Here is a 16255-nt window from a genome sequence, read left to right as displayed (position 1 = left end):
GTCATGGTCTGACAGTTTGTGAGTTCAAGCCCTACATCAGGCTCACTACTCTCAGCATGGAGCCCACTTCAGATCCTCTGTCCCCTCTCTCTCTGCCCCTACCCTGCTTTCACTCTCTCTCTCAAAAATAAACATTAAAAAAAAACACACACACACACAGGAAAGAAAAAATAAAGCCATCCCTATTTGCAGATGATGACTCCTTAAACAGAAAATCCCAGGGGCGCCTGGGTGGCGCAGTCGGTTAAGCGTCCGACTTCAGCCAGGTCACGATCTCGCGGTCCGTGAGTTCGAGCCCCGCGTCAGGCTCTGGGCTGATGGCTCGGAGCCTGGAGCCTGTTTCCGATTCTGTGTCTCCCTCTCTCTCTGCCCCTCCCCCGTTCATGCTCTGTCTCTCTCTGTCCCAAAAATAAATAAAAAATGTTGAAAAAAAAAAAAAAAAAAAAAAAAGAAAATCCCAGGGCATCTACATACCTACACTGGAACTAATAAATTTAGCAAGATGACAAGATACAAGAATAATATATAAAAATCCATTTTATATATTAGCAGCAAAGAGTTTTAAAAGTAAAAATTCATGGGCACCTGGGTGGCTCAGTCAGTTAAGTGGCTGACTTCAGCTCAGGCCATGATCTCACGGAGAGCCTCGTGTTGGGCTCTGTGCTGACAGCTGGGAGCCTGGGGTCTGCTTTGGATTCTGTGTCTCCCTCTCTCTCTGCCCCTCCCCTGCTTGCACTCTCTCTCCCTCTCTCTCAAAAATAAAACATTAAAACAAAAAATTTAAGAAAATAGATTTCAAAAACGATTCCATTTACAGAGCACCAAAAAATATTAAATAGCCAGTAACAGAACAAAAGATGTTACGCATTCTACACTGAAAGCCATAAAACAAGGCACAAAGAAATTAAGGAAGACCTAATAAATGGAAAGAGATACCAAGTCCATGGATTAGAAGACTCCATTTTGTTAAGATGGTAGTTCTCTGCAAATTGATCTACAGATTGAAAGCAATCCCAATCAAAATTTCAGTAAGCTTTTTTGTAAAAAGAGATTCCAAAATGTATATGGTCACGTAAATGACACAGAATAGCCAACATAATTTTGAAAAAACAAAATTGTAGGATTAACAAGGACTTAAACTTACCCGACTTTAAGATTTACTATAAAATTACAGAAATCAAAATAGTTTGTATTCACATAAAGGTAGACAAATGATCAATGGAACAGAATACAGAGTCCAGAAGCAGACTCATACATATAGGGTCAACTGATCTGACAAAGATGAAAAAATAATTGAATGGGAAAAGGAAAATCTTTTTAATGAATGGTGCTTGATCAACTGCATATTCATATGGATAAAAATGAACATCAATTCTCACTCCACACCATAAATAAAAATTAACCTAAAATGGACCATAAACCTAAATGTAGAACCTAAAACTATAGGAATGCTAGGAGAAAACATACAAGAAAATATTTGCATTTTGAAGTTGGCTAAATTTCTCAGAACACAAAAAATATAAAATATAAAAAGAAAAATTGGCAAATTGGGAGTCCATCAAAATTAAAATTTTTTGCTCTTTGTTAGCTCTTGGGGCTATCTCAGTTTTCCATGACTTGGTTCATTTTCCACTTGGGGATGTCTTAGGGATGTCCCTCTCAGTGTGGTCTTTTATATTTGGGTGCTTGATCTTTAGCAGAAATGATGAATTCATTAACTCCTGTGTTTAGATATTGTTAATCCTTTTCCCTCTAACTGCCAAGTAAATTCCATTTTAACATCTTAAGTGTATAAGTTGTTGAATCCTAAAATAAAGGGGCTAGGGAAGATGAAGGAAGGGTTCTGTGCTGTGCTTAATTCTATGTAGTACAAAACATACAATGCAGAATAACTAAGACCTTCAGAATACAGATAAATAAAAACAGATAAGGATAATGCAATATATTTTTCATAAAGTTTAATTTAAGGTTGGCAACCTATAGTTCCAAATCCCAAATTCTTTTTCAAATGTCACAGATTTTTGAATCACAAATTCCAGGAACTACTCAGCTAATAGGTGGGTGGGGAGTAATGAGTGTTCCACAAAACAGTTAACTGACTGACCGACAAATATCTCAAGGAATCAAGGGCACCACTCTCTTGAGGGATGAACCAGAAACCCTAGGAAGAATTTTCAAACTACATGTGGCAGACTACATGAGAGCATCTCATGGGGTTCTGAAATGACTTCTAATCCAATAGTTACAGCTGGCTGTTCTTTCCCAGAAACTGGAGAAGAGAAGGAAGGCAGAAGGGGAAGAGAAATAAATGAATGAGAAGATCCTCTTCCTCCATGCTGACTAACTGAGAAGAAAATGATAACCTTTAAAGACAGGCCTATTCCTACATGAAAACAGAGGGTTTATTAGTTTTGGAAATAAGAAAAATTTAAGGCAGCTATCAAAAATCAATGAGATAGAACACATCCAGAAACACTCCAACTGGCCCTTAGCAATTCCCCAGATGTTCCCTAATCCAGAATATACTTACATTACAGACCCAAAGCATGTGTGCAGAGATGTAAATTAGCATATACACAAATGCACAAATCTACAGGCACACAGATACACAAACTTATAGTTAAATACATAAACTGAACAACACACAGATAGATGCCTACAAGTGTCCAAGGAAACAGAGCCAGAAGGCTCCCAAATGGCCCATCATATCTCCCTGCAGTGTAAGTCATCTGGGTTCCAAAATGAAAATATGAATGCCTATGGTATTGTAATAATTATGTGTATATGTACTCACAGAGCTCAAGGTCAGAATGCTTCAACAGCAAGAAAGAATAATAGGAAAATGAGTAGATTTCTTTTCTAACAAACCAACTATTGTTTTACCTAACTCATTTATCTGATGAGAGTTCCTGAGTGGCCATTTATAAATAAAACCATCAGCTCATTTCACAAGTTGTAAACTTCACAGTAGGAAATCCTCTTTCTGCCCTCACAAGTGGAAGCAAGATAATCAAGATAAAGGATTAAGAAAACTGCACAAAGTTTAGTGAGCACCTATGTGCCAGACATTGTGCTGACTTCAGAAAATCTCTGGAAACAAATAACAACTGGTCATTTTGCCACTGATCCACTTTCAGATACAACGTAGCCCAAGAGCTGTCCGGTGAAGAACATAATTTTAGAGGCAAAAGAACATACAAACTCTTATGATACCCGCCTTAAGGACTAGTAACAGAGCAAGGAAGAAGGGAAGAATGGTTCTTATTACAGAAGATCAAGACCAGAGCTTTACAAACCTCTAGAGTGCTGAAAAAGGGTTCCAGGTGTTTTAAATAATAATCCTCTCAGTCCATAAGGGGCTTCCCCTCCCTTGAGCAGCCTACTCTGTTATATTCCAGGATGTCTTAGAGATGATAACTTTTTACATGTGCCATGTTGTAAAAGACGGGGGGGCACTGATCTAAGCCAACAGTTCCCAAATATGTGCTAAGATAGTTGCCTAGAGTAATCTGGAGTAGTGTTAAAAATATGGACTCCTGGGTTCTACTTGCACAGACTCCAATTCATTGGATCTGGGGAGAAGCCTAGGGATCTATAGTTTAACATGTACCCAGATGATTTTTAAGGAGCCATCAAATTTGTAAAACACAGATCTCAATTATCCACTCAAATAGACATTAGTCAATAAAACTGGCTAACCCAGCAATACGATTGTAAAATGGAAGTAGGAGATTATTGTGGTCACAAGTATACAAGCTCTCTAGGGTAGAGAGGAAATTTGGCATGGGGAGCCACAGATACACTCACTAAAAGGAGAACATGAATGAATAAGAGTATGTAGCTTACTGAATGGATGAACAAAAAGGAGGCTGGCCTAAAACTTGGCAGAATACAGGGAAAGCAAATAACAAAACCGAAGAAAAAGAGAGTGGTTGGCAAAATAACAGGAGGTTAATTAAATTCTTAAAAGTTTAGGTTTACCATATTCTGTGTTGAGGCCCCATAATTTCACTTTATTAGCTTCATACTGGGCTTTTTTCTTTAACCGACAAGCCCTGTGAAAGGAAGGAGCAATTAGTTCACTTATTTTTTAAGTGAACATTCAGAATATACTTCTTTTTGCTGCTGTCAAACTATTTTCTAATAGCAACCGAGAATCACTGCCTACTGATGTTTATATCAAGGAACTCAGTTTCCAAAAAACACACAATACAGTCATTAATCCAAACTGATTTTTAAAAAATTTTACCACACATCCAAAAATAAAGCTATGATCAGTACACTAAAATAAACAAACAAAAACTGACAATACCAAAAGAATGTAAAGTGAGTGGAACCATCATATATTGCTAATTGGGATGTAAACACTACTTACTGCTACTTTGAAAAACAGTAAGTTTTGTAAAATTTACTTTATTATTTCAGAAATAGATAGTTTGGCAATGTCTTATGAAGTTGAACATGTAGAGAGAAATGCAAACTTATGTTCACACAAACACCTGTAAGTGAATGTTTATGGTGGTTTTATTCATTACTGGCAAGAAGCAGAAACAACCCAAATGCCCCTTCAATTAGGGAATGGATAAACTACAGTGTATCCCTACAGAGGAATACTACTCAGCAACATGGATGAATCTCGAATTCCTCATGCTAAATCAAAGAAGCCAGATTCAAAAGGCTACATATAATTCCATCTATGTGACATTCTAGAAAAGGCAAATCTGTGGGGACAGAAAACGGATTAGTGGTTGTGAGGAATTAGGGGTGGGAGAAGGAGTTCGCTTTACAACGAGGCATGAGGAAATTTTTTAAGGTGATGGAAAATATTCATTATCTTGATTGTGGTGGTGTTTATGTGATTGGGTGTCTGTCAAACCCATAAAAAGTGTACATTAAAAGGGATATATTTTACCTCAAGTAAATTATATCCCAGTAAAAAATTTGACTTACCACAAAACAAAAATTAAAATTATGACAAAACTTTTCCTTGCTGTAATATAATGCACTTGAGAGTCCTTTCACCTCTCCCCTTTAAAAGCATAATACCATCTCTTGGTACTATGAAGCATAAATGAAGTATGAATACCATCTTTTATTTTCAAAGGAAAAATTATAATACTCTTATTGTAGTATTTATAAAAACATATATCTGAATAAGAGGTTGACGGTCATCCATAAAAGCTCACTTAGAATCTATAACCTCACCTCCTAGACTTTATTCACACAGGTGAACATGATTATCATTTACCTGGAAGCCAGCTTATTTTTTTCCTTCCTTGACCTTGGCCGGGCTGTTAAGGGAAGCTCACTGACTGGAGTCAGATCACTAATCACCTTATTAAGTTTCCGTAGTTCATTGCCTATCTGGAGTAGTTTTTTAGGGTTTGGAGTCAGGTCTTCTACATCAGTTCTCCGTGACTTTTTGACTGCATATTTTCCTATAGATGGTATAAAGAGATTTAAGTTAGATCATTGTATTTAACAAAAGACACATTCTACAGCCATATTTTAAATCCACATTTCTCCCTCCACCTTTTTTCTTTTTTAGAAGTCTTGGCATGTTTCAGAAGTCTCAGCGTGTTAACAGCCTATGCTAAAGGGGCTAGCCTCCTCTCCTTCCCACCTTGTAACTGCAAGAAATGGGGGAAACATGGCACAGAGCCAGTCTTCGCCAAGTCCTTATGCACCTTAGAGTTTCTAGCCCTGGTGTGTCAGAATCTTAATTATATGCATGGTGGTAATAAGCATCTCAAACCTCAGGACTTGAGGGCAAGTTCACCAAGCCCAAAAATCAGGGCTAGGGTAGAATATACACCCAGAAAAGACTCTGGAGACTTTACTCAAACCAAGATATTTTGATGCTATGACTGAAAAATTCTCAGACATGTATACCTTGTTGCTGGACTCAAAAGGCCAGCAAATAAAGACCACTTTTTTTGAAAGCTCTTCCTTGGTTAGTTCGATAAATAACATTACAGAAGACTCAGGGGTCTTGCCCTATCACTGCAGGCAAGAGTGATGGGGGGTGAACTACAATACACCAAAGAACTTTTCCTAGTACTCGGCACATGCTACCTAGAGCTACTTAGTGGACCTGTCTTTTCATTTCTGGTAGAAAACCGATCTGAAGCCCATATTCCCTGACAAACAGTAGAATACAGACTGAGTGCCAGTGGAAAGGGAAAATGAGGCACAGATACACTTTTGATATAATTCCTGTTGTCAAAATTGCTTAGCAACATAAATCTGTAGCATGAGAGATTACTAAAACTGTTTATTGAGAGCCAAACTTACTAGTGCCCTCCCCGTTTTCAGTACAGGTTTTAGATCATACAGAATAAAAGAAGAAATTCTACTTAACTACATCTTCCTTTGTTCACCATTGGAAATTTGGCTTGCCTATGATTATAAGTTTCTCCTGACTCCTACTATTCAACTCTCCTCTCTCCAGTGCTTTTCTCTACAATTATTCCCTTTCCTTTCTTTTCCCACCTTTCTTCCCACCTCCATTTTTTTTTTTTTTTAAAGTAGGCTCCACACCCAATGTGGGACTTAAACCCATGACTCTAACATCAAGAGTTGCATGCTCTACCAATTGAGCCAGTGAAGCGCCCCTTCCTATTACCATTTTGATTCCAATCTCCCTGTTTACATTTCAGCCTGGAGATTGGGCAAGAACAGAAGATAAAGATGCTGGGAGCCCAGCCCCTTTCTCCCCAACCCTTCTGGTTTATAGCAACCGTGGCAGGTCAGGAATCGGCAGTCTCCTGGTCATTTCCTGAGTAGCATAAATAGAACAGGAGATGACTAGAAGTTGTTTCTGCACAGGCCTTCCTCCGTTTAGGTGACAGCTCTCACAACTGGTAAAGGCTACTTGCGAGTGTCTCTGCAGTAATAAGTAAATATAGCAGCTCTCCTGTTCCCCTCTCCACTTTGCTAGGAATGGCTGAATACGCAGGTACACTTAGTAAGCATTATGGTTTATGGTCTCTATGTAAAGTGACACGAGGCGCACGTGGGTAGCTCAGAAGCATCCAGCTTTTGATTTCAGCTCAGGTTATGATCTCCTGGTTGTGAGATCAAGCCCCGCATTGGGCTCCACACTGAGCATGGAGCCTGCTTATAAGTCTTTCTATCCCTCTCTCTCTGCCCCTCCTCTGAGCGCTCTTTCTCTCAAAATACATAAATAAAGACATTAAAAAAAAATAAAGTGACACAAAATGTTTGGCTGTAATTCCGTCTTACCATGATGTAAGCCATTTTTCTGATACATATTACTTGGCAAGGTATCTCGGTTCCACTCAGATGGCCTGAGCATCCTTTCTTGCTGTGATGGTGTGAGCTGTTCACTATACTCCCAGAAGTACCTTCTTTTACCTCTCTTCCGAGAGGATATTGAAGTCATCTCCTTCAAGTCTTCCACAGAATCATTTTCATAACCTTAAAAAAAAAAAATCCCCCCCACCCCCAATTTTTTAAGTTCCATAACTTTCAATATAGCAATAGGGGCAAATAAAAAGATCTATTTGTCACTTGATTCATTTCATCTGAAAACATCACTGGTGTGTCAAAGATAATAGACCATATAAAATAACTTAATATGGAAATCTCTAACTCATAAAATATTGAGATTAATAAACACAGATAACTATACTGTTCACTCGCCTTCTATTTCTCTTTGGTTCTTATAAGTTAGTATATGACATCTTTTGTATCTTCACATAGGCTCTGAGAGAATGATGAAATATAGCTACAGGAATGTCAAATGTACCATTAGATAATGGTACTAAGACATGACACTGTGATTTTTAATGTCTTTCTCCTAAAATTTATGCATCCAAAACATTCCCAGACAGACAGGTGTGCATTTCTATGATGGTCTCTTACTAGACACAATTTTGTAAGGCAGGAGTGGTTTTCTTCCTACCTCTGACCCTAACCTTTTTGTAAAAGTACAAAAATGAGAATTCTTGCATAGACTCTCAAATAAAAACATATATGCACAGTCTAATATTTTACTGGAAGAAATTTGCATTTACTTCACTTTTTAAGACGTTATTTTCCTTACTAATGGGGAGTTTCAGAACATACTTAACACTGAGCTGCTGGAACTGTTGGTCAGACCTCACGCAGAATGACCTACAAATCTAAAATACGTTCAGAGAATGTCCATCTCAGTGTATTCCACATCACTACTTCTAGATATGCAGGGGAGTGGAGATGGGCCCCACACAAGATACATACAACCCTAACGTGGCCAGGAAAACTTGGGCACTTGTGGCCAAGCAAAATGACCACTCTCCCTCCTAAAATCATCACTCCTCTGGAACTGACACTAGAAAGTGATGACATTTGCACATTTTGGAAAAAAGTTAGAATTTGAGAATTTTACCAGGTTTCCTTCAGATTAAGAATTAATCAGAGGGGTGCATGGCTGGCTCAGTTGGTTAAGCATCCCACTCTTGATTTTGGCTCAGGTCATGATCTCGCAGTTTTTACGTTTGAGCCCCACATTGGGGATTCGATCTTTCCCTCTCTCTCTGCCCCTGCCCCAATTGCTCTCTCTTGCTCTCAAAATAAATAAATAAAAGATTAATCAGAAATATGGTCCATTTATATGACATTTTAGAAAAGGCAAAACTAGAAAGTGGCTTCCAGGTGTTGGGGGTGGAGGGAGGGGCTGACTATAAGGAACACAAGGGAAATTTGGGGGGGTGATCAAACTCTTCTATATCCTGATGGTTACACAACCACCAGTACATACGCTTGTCAAAACTCAAAGAAGTGTACACTTAAAGAAGGCTGAATTTTATGTATGACAATACATAAAATAAACACTGCAATAAACATGACCTTTTAAAAAAGAATCAATTTGGAGACCAGAATGATTTCAGGGCAACAATCAAGAGAAGCTTCTGCAGCACTGCTAGCATTAACAGCATGAGAGTTGCACACGTGGTAGTTTAAAACAATATGGCAAGGGATGTGACAGTGAACTTCAGGTTCTTCTTAAGACATGATCCAGAAGTTGAGTCACACAATCATTCCTAGAAGTCTGATTTTTAAAAACTGTGTTAGATACATAGAGCAATGGCTTTGGTCTATTTATTTGTGCCACCGTTACACTTCAAATTAAAGGATTTTATCTCGTTCCAGTTATCAACCTAGTTTTGGAAAAGGCGCAAGGGCAATACTGTGCCACCAGAAATGGTGTTTTCACCAAGAAAAGCTTACCGGCTCGAACAAACTACCAGCCCATAGGTATTAACCTAGTATGGCTGGGAACACCTCAACACAGGCAGGTGGACCAACAAAAACACTCCCAACTTCCTACCAATGTCAAGAACTAGTGTTCCACAAAAAACCGAAACAAACGAACAAACAAGCCAAAACAGAAACAGACTCACAGATACAAGAAACAAACCGTATACAAGATACAAAGAGGGACGGGATGGTGGGTGAAATACGTGAAGGGGATTATGATGTATATTTTTCCAGTTATAATAAGTCATGGGATATAAAGTACAGCTTAGGGAATAATCAATAATACTGTCATAACTGTATGTGACAGATGGTAACTAGACTTATTGTGGGGATCATTTTATGTGTATAAATGTTGAATCGCTATATTATACACCTGAAACTAACATTGTATATCAACCATACTTTCATTAAAAATAAATAAATAGGGGCGTCTGGGTGGCTTGGTTGGCTAAGCGTCCAACTTCGGCTCAGGTCATGATCTCACGGTCTGTGAGTTCAAGCCCCGCGTCGGGCTCTGTGCTGACAGCTCAGAGCCTGGAGCCTGTTTCAGATTCTGTGTCTCCCTCTCTCTCTGCCCCTCCCCTGTTCATGCTCTGTCTCTCTCTGTCTCAAAAATAAATAAACGTTTAAAAAATAAATAAATAAATAAATAAATAAATAAATAAATACAATTAAAAAAAAATAAGTAAAAAAAAAACACCCTTTGTATGGTGACAGACTTGACTTATGGAGATCTTTTTGTAATATATAAAAATAATGAATCACTACGATGCACACTTGAAACTAATAGGATATTGGATGTCAACTATACTTTAATAAAAAAAATGAAAGAACTAGTGTTCCATATTGAAATCTACCCTAGCCCAAAGTAGAAAAGAAATTTTTTCCTATACAGCTTCCTCAGGCAACCCATCCCTCTGGCAATTTATCTGATATTCTCCCCTACTTAGCAGTTCTCTTCAGGTGGCCTGGATTTCTGGCAAAACACTGTCTATCTCATTTAATGTACCTACACATTTCACTTACAGATATTTGAGACTTCTAAGAGCCTGGTAAAAAAAAAAAAAAGACATTTTTAACCCTATTTACACAAAGAAACAGGCTCATAGAGGCTTTAAGTGACTTGGCAGACCTGGAACTGGTGACCCAAGTCCCGTGACTCAAGGAGTCTAGCTCCTCTTGGTCTTCTCTCTTTTCCTATCTGTCTAGTTAAACGGTCTCAATGGATTTTTCTTCACATATATCCTGTGTTAAATTCAAAGAATGATGAAGATTTCCATTTCTTCGGTCCACTCAAATTAGTTACCAGTTTTATTTATTTATATACGGTCAGCCTTTTCCAAAAAAACATTGAAGGGCCATCAATAACGTATTGACCTAACGTATTAACATTTTCTAGTAACATACACCACAAATTCACCATAACACACACACACACACACACACACACACACACACACACACACACACAGTCATACATACACACAGTCATACATACACAATGGATTTCTTAAAGATGGCCACTTTGCAATACAGAGACCACCATGAGCAAGTCGAATGCAGAAAAATTGTATTCCCAGATCATAGGTCTAGCATTTAAGGTAATTAAATATTTCTCAAAGTATGTTCTCAGAAACACTATTACCATAAGATAGGCCTTCATCCCCAAGTGAGTTCTGTGGTCAAATAAGTTTTAAGAAACCCTCATCCTGCATCTCTCTCTTGCCAAGTCACACTACACACAAGCGGATTAAAAGACTGAGAAATCGTAACAGTAAACAAACCCACTCAACTCTAAATTCCATGAAGGTAAGAATCACGTCTCCCTTGTTCATCTCTAGATAGCCAATACCTAATACACACGGTGCCTGACACAAAAGTAGGCACTCAGAAATATTTTTCTTTTAACAAATCAAGTGTTTGTTTAATGCAACACTTCCATGAAGCCTTTTCCCTTTTCTTTTCATTTGCTGGATCACCATACTGATCTGACTCACTCCTTCCTGACAGGATTATCAGATGGAAATCCAAAAGGCCACGTTTATTCTGTAAAATTCTAATCACACATCGTTGGTTAGTGCAGACTACCAGTAAAGTCAATCGTGAAAATGTTTAGGAGGGATTACAAAATAAACTTTCTTTCTGGGGGCCCAATTCTTATTATTACAACCATGTAATCCCAATGACCCCAAACAGTCACAGCCTGTCCACAGAATAGGCTCTATTAAAACTTGGGAGCAAGGCCAAAGTAGGGACTGGAACTCCATTTTACACCTTTCCTGGAGCTTTGTAGGCTCAGGCACTGTTGTAGCCAACTGCCAAGAAACAGCATCAAGTGAGCTAGTCATCACAAAAGGGCCTTTGTAACTGTCTGCTGCAAATTAAACCAATCGACCCACTCTAAAACTAGCACTCTGAAGAAACTACAACTATCCCCACTTTTCTGCTTCAAAGAATGTCTTCCTGCTTCTTACCAGTAACTCACTTTTGCATTCCTGAAGTCACTTGTTTAGCTCTTTCTTCCAAGAAAAAGGGAAATTTTCACTAGCAAATGTGAATAAAGCCCAAATAGTACCACAAAACTGTGTTGGTTATGTGGTTAAATCATGTCATTCATTACCATTTGTGAGAACTGTCCAAGTAATACTAACCAAAGAGGCTTTACTTCAAGTCAACTGGAAATGAGTGAATTAAATGCCATCCAAACATTTAGCATTGTTAAACAGAGCCAAGAGGACAGTTTTACCCTGCTGAGTGCCAGCCAAAGCATTTCTGTTTCAAAGTAGTGTTGGTTAACACCAGCAAGCTCACAAATCAGGATAATTCTACAGGAGACAGGGCAAGAGAATGTGGCATGAGGGCAACACCAACTATAACACTGGTCCCCCCTCCCTACGAGAGTCAAAAGGCTGAGAAAATGGAAACGAGGGTCAACTCATCAAGTGATCTCTCTTTGCGGACCTACTCATCTCTCAAGGCATTTATCCAGGTAAAACCACATTAAAAGATAAAGGGTGAATTTAAAGTGGACTTGAAAGCCAAAGAAAAGCAAAACTACAACCAGAAGTCAGACAGACAGTACAGTCCTTGGTGATGGTGGGATTGACTGACTCCCTCTGATTTATATTTTCCTTTAAGTACCCACTGGCAAAGGCCTCTCCTTCCCCACGCTTTCCATTTCCCTTAGTTATTACTCATCTCTTTATCTCACTCTTCACCTACTCTCCTACCCTGATCCTAAGTATGGAACTCAAAGCAATAGGCCTGATCTATAGACCTTGATGACCACTCATAAACAGCACTCTGGTGTCCCCATGGGAGGGAGCTATATAACTTACCACTAGCTACAAAGACAACTTTCCCTGAAACATCTCAGAGCAAGATTTTTTTTTAAAAAAGATTAAAAACATTTTTTTAAAGTAATCTCTACACCCAACCTGGGGCTCAAACTCACAACCCCGAGATCAAGAGTCACAGGCTCTACCAACTGGCCAGCTAGGTGACCCTCAAAGCAGATTTCATTAATTTGTTGACAGGAAAGTTTTCCAGCTAAGTAGAAAAACAAGTGTTCTATCTAGACGACACAGAGTTCTAAAGCAAACCAAAAAAAGGCACAAGCCCTTTTCCTCCACGTTAAATTTAAAGGACCCTTTCCTCACTTGAAACTCCACCCAAGTCAAACAACTGGGTTGTATCAAACACACACACCTAAGCATTTGTTACGATAGAAAGATTTCATTAAAGGAAAGTCTTTCGGCAATAATAGTGCTTCAAGGGCTACCATACAGCTACCGTGGCTTAAAAGCCTTTTTGAAAATTAAATATTAATGTTTATACTGCTAGAAATTCCAGCAGTCATAACAAAAGGGCTCTCTCTGACAACTGATAAACTTTAAAAACTAACTTCGTTTTTTTATGTACTAGTATCAACATTATTTTTGAAGAAAATAACTTTTGCTTAAATTTGAAGACCTTCACTTCTTTGTGCAGTTTAAACTGTGTGCCACTTGGCAATACCATTTTCATAAATACTATACAAGCCAACAGTGGCAACAGCCCGAGCATGTAAATGCTGAATGAAGGGAACCAGTTCCCACAGGTTTCTTTTCTTTCTCCCATTTATTTATATGTGTTGTACATCAATAAAGCAGAGTAGCCTGCATACGCCTTAAATTACAGCATGTATTTTTCTTAAATGGAAAAACACTGTGAATGAAAGATGGGGCAGACACAAAGAAAAAGCTCTTTTTTACATTATTGACTAAGGAGGCCTTGCTGGTTACAAGCATAAGTAACACAAACCATCGTCACTTGGTTTACCATTGTGGGCCCTCCTAACTTGCCTCGACTGTAACAGAAGTACATGTGTATAAATAGGAATATTTTTAAGTCAATCTATTCTTGGTATCTTTGCACAGCTGCTGAAGAGAGTAACAAAGTAGGTCCCTTAACAGAAGATAAATTAAGAAGAAGCTCCTGAAGAATAGCCTGTAAGAGCAGCAGTGATTATTTCAGAACCGCTTGAATAGAAAAAAGCAATTCCGTATCTGATCCAAGATAGTAAGTCATTTGATCCCCAAACTAAGACAAAGAAAATACCCGTATCTCAAGATAGCAGAAAGGTCATTCTGGTAAGCCTCCAAGCATTACCATACCTGGCTCAGAGAAAGTGTCACTAATATCATCATCTTTGTCATCTTCATAATCCTCTTCCTCCTCTTCCTCCTCCTCATTTTCAGAAAGTTCATGCTCACTCCCAAATCCTTCATCATGGTCCTCATCGTCAGCATCTTCCTCGTCTTCTTCATCTTCTTCAGGACTGCATTTGGTTGGCTGTTCACCCAAGTTGTCGGAGACAAAAAGGGAATAATTGTGCTCTTCTTTTTTCTGGGATGAATCTGAGACCAATGTGCTGGCAGAAAGGCTGCTACTCTCTCCTGCTACAATTGACCCAGGACCCTCCTGGGACAGGGGACTGAGTAATAGTTCCTGGGTTTCTTTAAAAGGCAAAGCTGGAGTGGCGTGACCCTGAAGAGGCTCCAGCCCTTTTTTCTCTGGTCTTTTTGCTACTGCACCACAGTAGCAGGTGTTCTCCTTTGCCGCATCTGCGTGAATCTGGCTCAACAAGGGCCGGCTCTGCTGCACTGGGTTGATCTTTACCTTTGCCTTTTTTACATAGTCTTTACATTCAACATGAAAGTTCACCTTTTCATTATGATACATGTTGGTCTTCACCATGATCTGTGTGCTTGAAGTGGGTTTACTTGCTTTTTGGACACAGTCTGACAAAGGGACCTCAGCCTGAAGAGTCTTAGAAGAACACACAGGGGCAGCTGCTCTGCTTGAGATCTTTTTACTAGGGAATGAAGAGGGCAAAGGAGCTTGTTTGACACTGAAAAGTGAATCAGGGTAATAAAGGGAATCGGAAACAGACTGAGAGTCCTCGCTATTAAGCTGGGCCAAAGTTGGAGTTTTACTTATGACCTCTTCATCTTGGTAAGGACTAGAAAAGTCATCAAGACCCAAGTAATCCACTTCTTTTGTTCCCCAGATGTCACAGCTGGTTAGTTTGGTATACTTTGTTAAGTCTTCACAGTATGTATCCCACTGTTCCCAGTTTGAGGTTAAAGCACCCTCATTATCCAGGACATCTGTGAAAGACTCCAGATTTTCAATGTCTTTGCAGTCCTCCAAAGAGAGGAAGTTGTCTCTAGGATTCTGTTGATAGTTCATCTCTCTATCCTGAGAAAAGTTAAAACAAAAAAATCACACACCACATTTTAGGAAAGAAACATTCACCTCCATCCTCACATCCATATATCAAATTGATAAATCAGTACTTGACCTCTGGTCTGTTCTATTTTAAGATAAAGGCTATTTACAGGTCACTTTACCATTCCATACAATATCATTTCCCGGCGCAAGGAAAAAAGGAAAATATGCCCCTTGGGAGGCTTAGGTATGGTCTAAATATCAAGGGCTCTTGAACTTTACTATAAACACTCTTCCTGAAAAAGCTTTACATTTCCTGATCTTTGACTTAGGATTTGAGGAACTCCTTAGAAACGAGCTTCAATTACAAAGCAAATAATGAAGACCTTACCTTCATCACAGAAGGATCTGTCTTCTTAAATGAGAACTTAATATTGAGACAAAGAGCAAACCAAAGAAGAGTTGAAACTCAGCCACAGAAAGATACGATTTTCAGTAAGACCTTGTTAACAACAACACCTGCGCATGGGGACTATATTACTTCTCACAAGTATGATACTCCTCATGAACAGACATAGGATTTTTAAAATAGGTCAGTGAGACTATGCAGTCATTAAAAAGAATGCAGTTAAGGTCTAATGTACTAACACAAAAGGCTGCTCACCATGAGTCTTTATGTTCAAAGGATTAAGTTACAGAATACCGTATCTACGAATATGTCACCCAACTTAAAATACTCATATGTTTATATATAAGCAGAAAAACTCTGTTAGGAGTACCTATCTTTGGGGAGGAAAGTTTGGAGGGTGGAGGGAGGTTCAGGAAGGAAACAAGGAAATTTTCACTTTTTCGGCGTGCTTTTGTTCTGTTTTGATTTTTCCATTTGTTTGGGGCTTTTCTTGTTTTGTTTTTGCTTTTATATGTGTGTCTCTGCGTGTTTTTATGGCTTTAATGAAATACAACTTACAGACCACAAAATTCACCTATATCAAGTGTACAATTCAATGATCTGTAGTAAATTAGCTGGTTTGTGTACTTAGTTTTAGTTTTTCAGTTTTTATATACTTCCATGTTGCTTAAATGGTATGTAATTAAAATTCAAAAAAAAATTTTTTTAGTACTCTTAGGTGTCTATTTACCTCGAGAATAAGTAATAAGTATACTGTTTGGAATTGCTATTTTTACCTCACATTCTTTGCATCAGATGCTTTGCTCAATGTTATCATTCCTAAATATCCCAGCTGAAGAGCCCATTAGCAGTTAGGCATATCAAAAAAGC

The 16255-nt window shown here is 38.6% G+C and overlaps 1 protein-coding gene across 3 annotated transcripts in view; it reads right to left on the bottom strand.

The window, feature by feature from the left end:
• Window positions 1-16255, bottom strand: part of CREBRF (CREB3 regulatory factor) — a 57293-nt gene that overhangs the window by 17289 nt on the left and 23749 nt on the right. For all 3 annotated transcript variants that reach the window (XM_058723493.1, XM_058723496.1, XM_058723495.1), the window contains exons 4-7: window positions 13920-15006; window positions 7246-7440; window positions 5249-5438; window positions 3982-4055 (exon numbers count right to left, since the gene is read on the bottom strand). In XM_058723493.1, the coding sequence (XP_058579476.1) occupies window positions 3982-4055; window positions 5249-5438; window positions 7246-7440; window positions 13920-15006 (1546 nt within the window). The remainder of the gene's footprint in view (window positions 1-3981; window positions 4056-5248; window positions 5439-7245; window positions 7441-13919; window positions 15007-16255) is intronic.

This window comes from Neofelis nebulosa, chromosome 1 (genome assembly GCF_028018385.1).
Source record: "Neofelis nebulosa isolate mNeoNeb1 chromosome 1, mNeoNeb1.pri, whole genome shotgun sequence".
Taxonomy (NCBI): Eukaryota; Metazoa; Chordata; class Mammalia; order Carnivora; family Felidae; genus Neofelis; species Neofelis nebulosa.
Note: the sequence above shows the minus strand (reverse complement) of the source record. Positions and strands in the feature narration are given on the sequence as shown.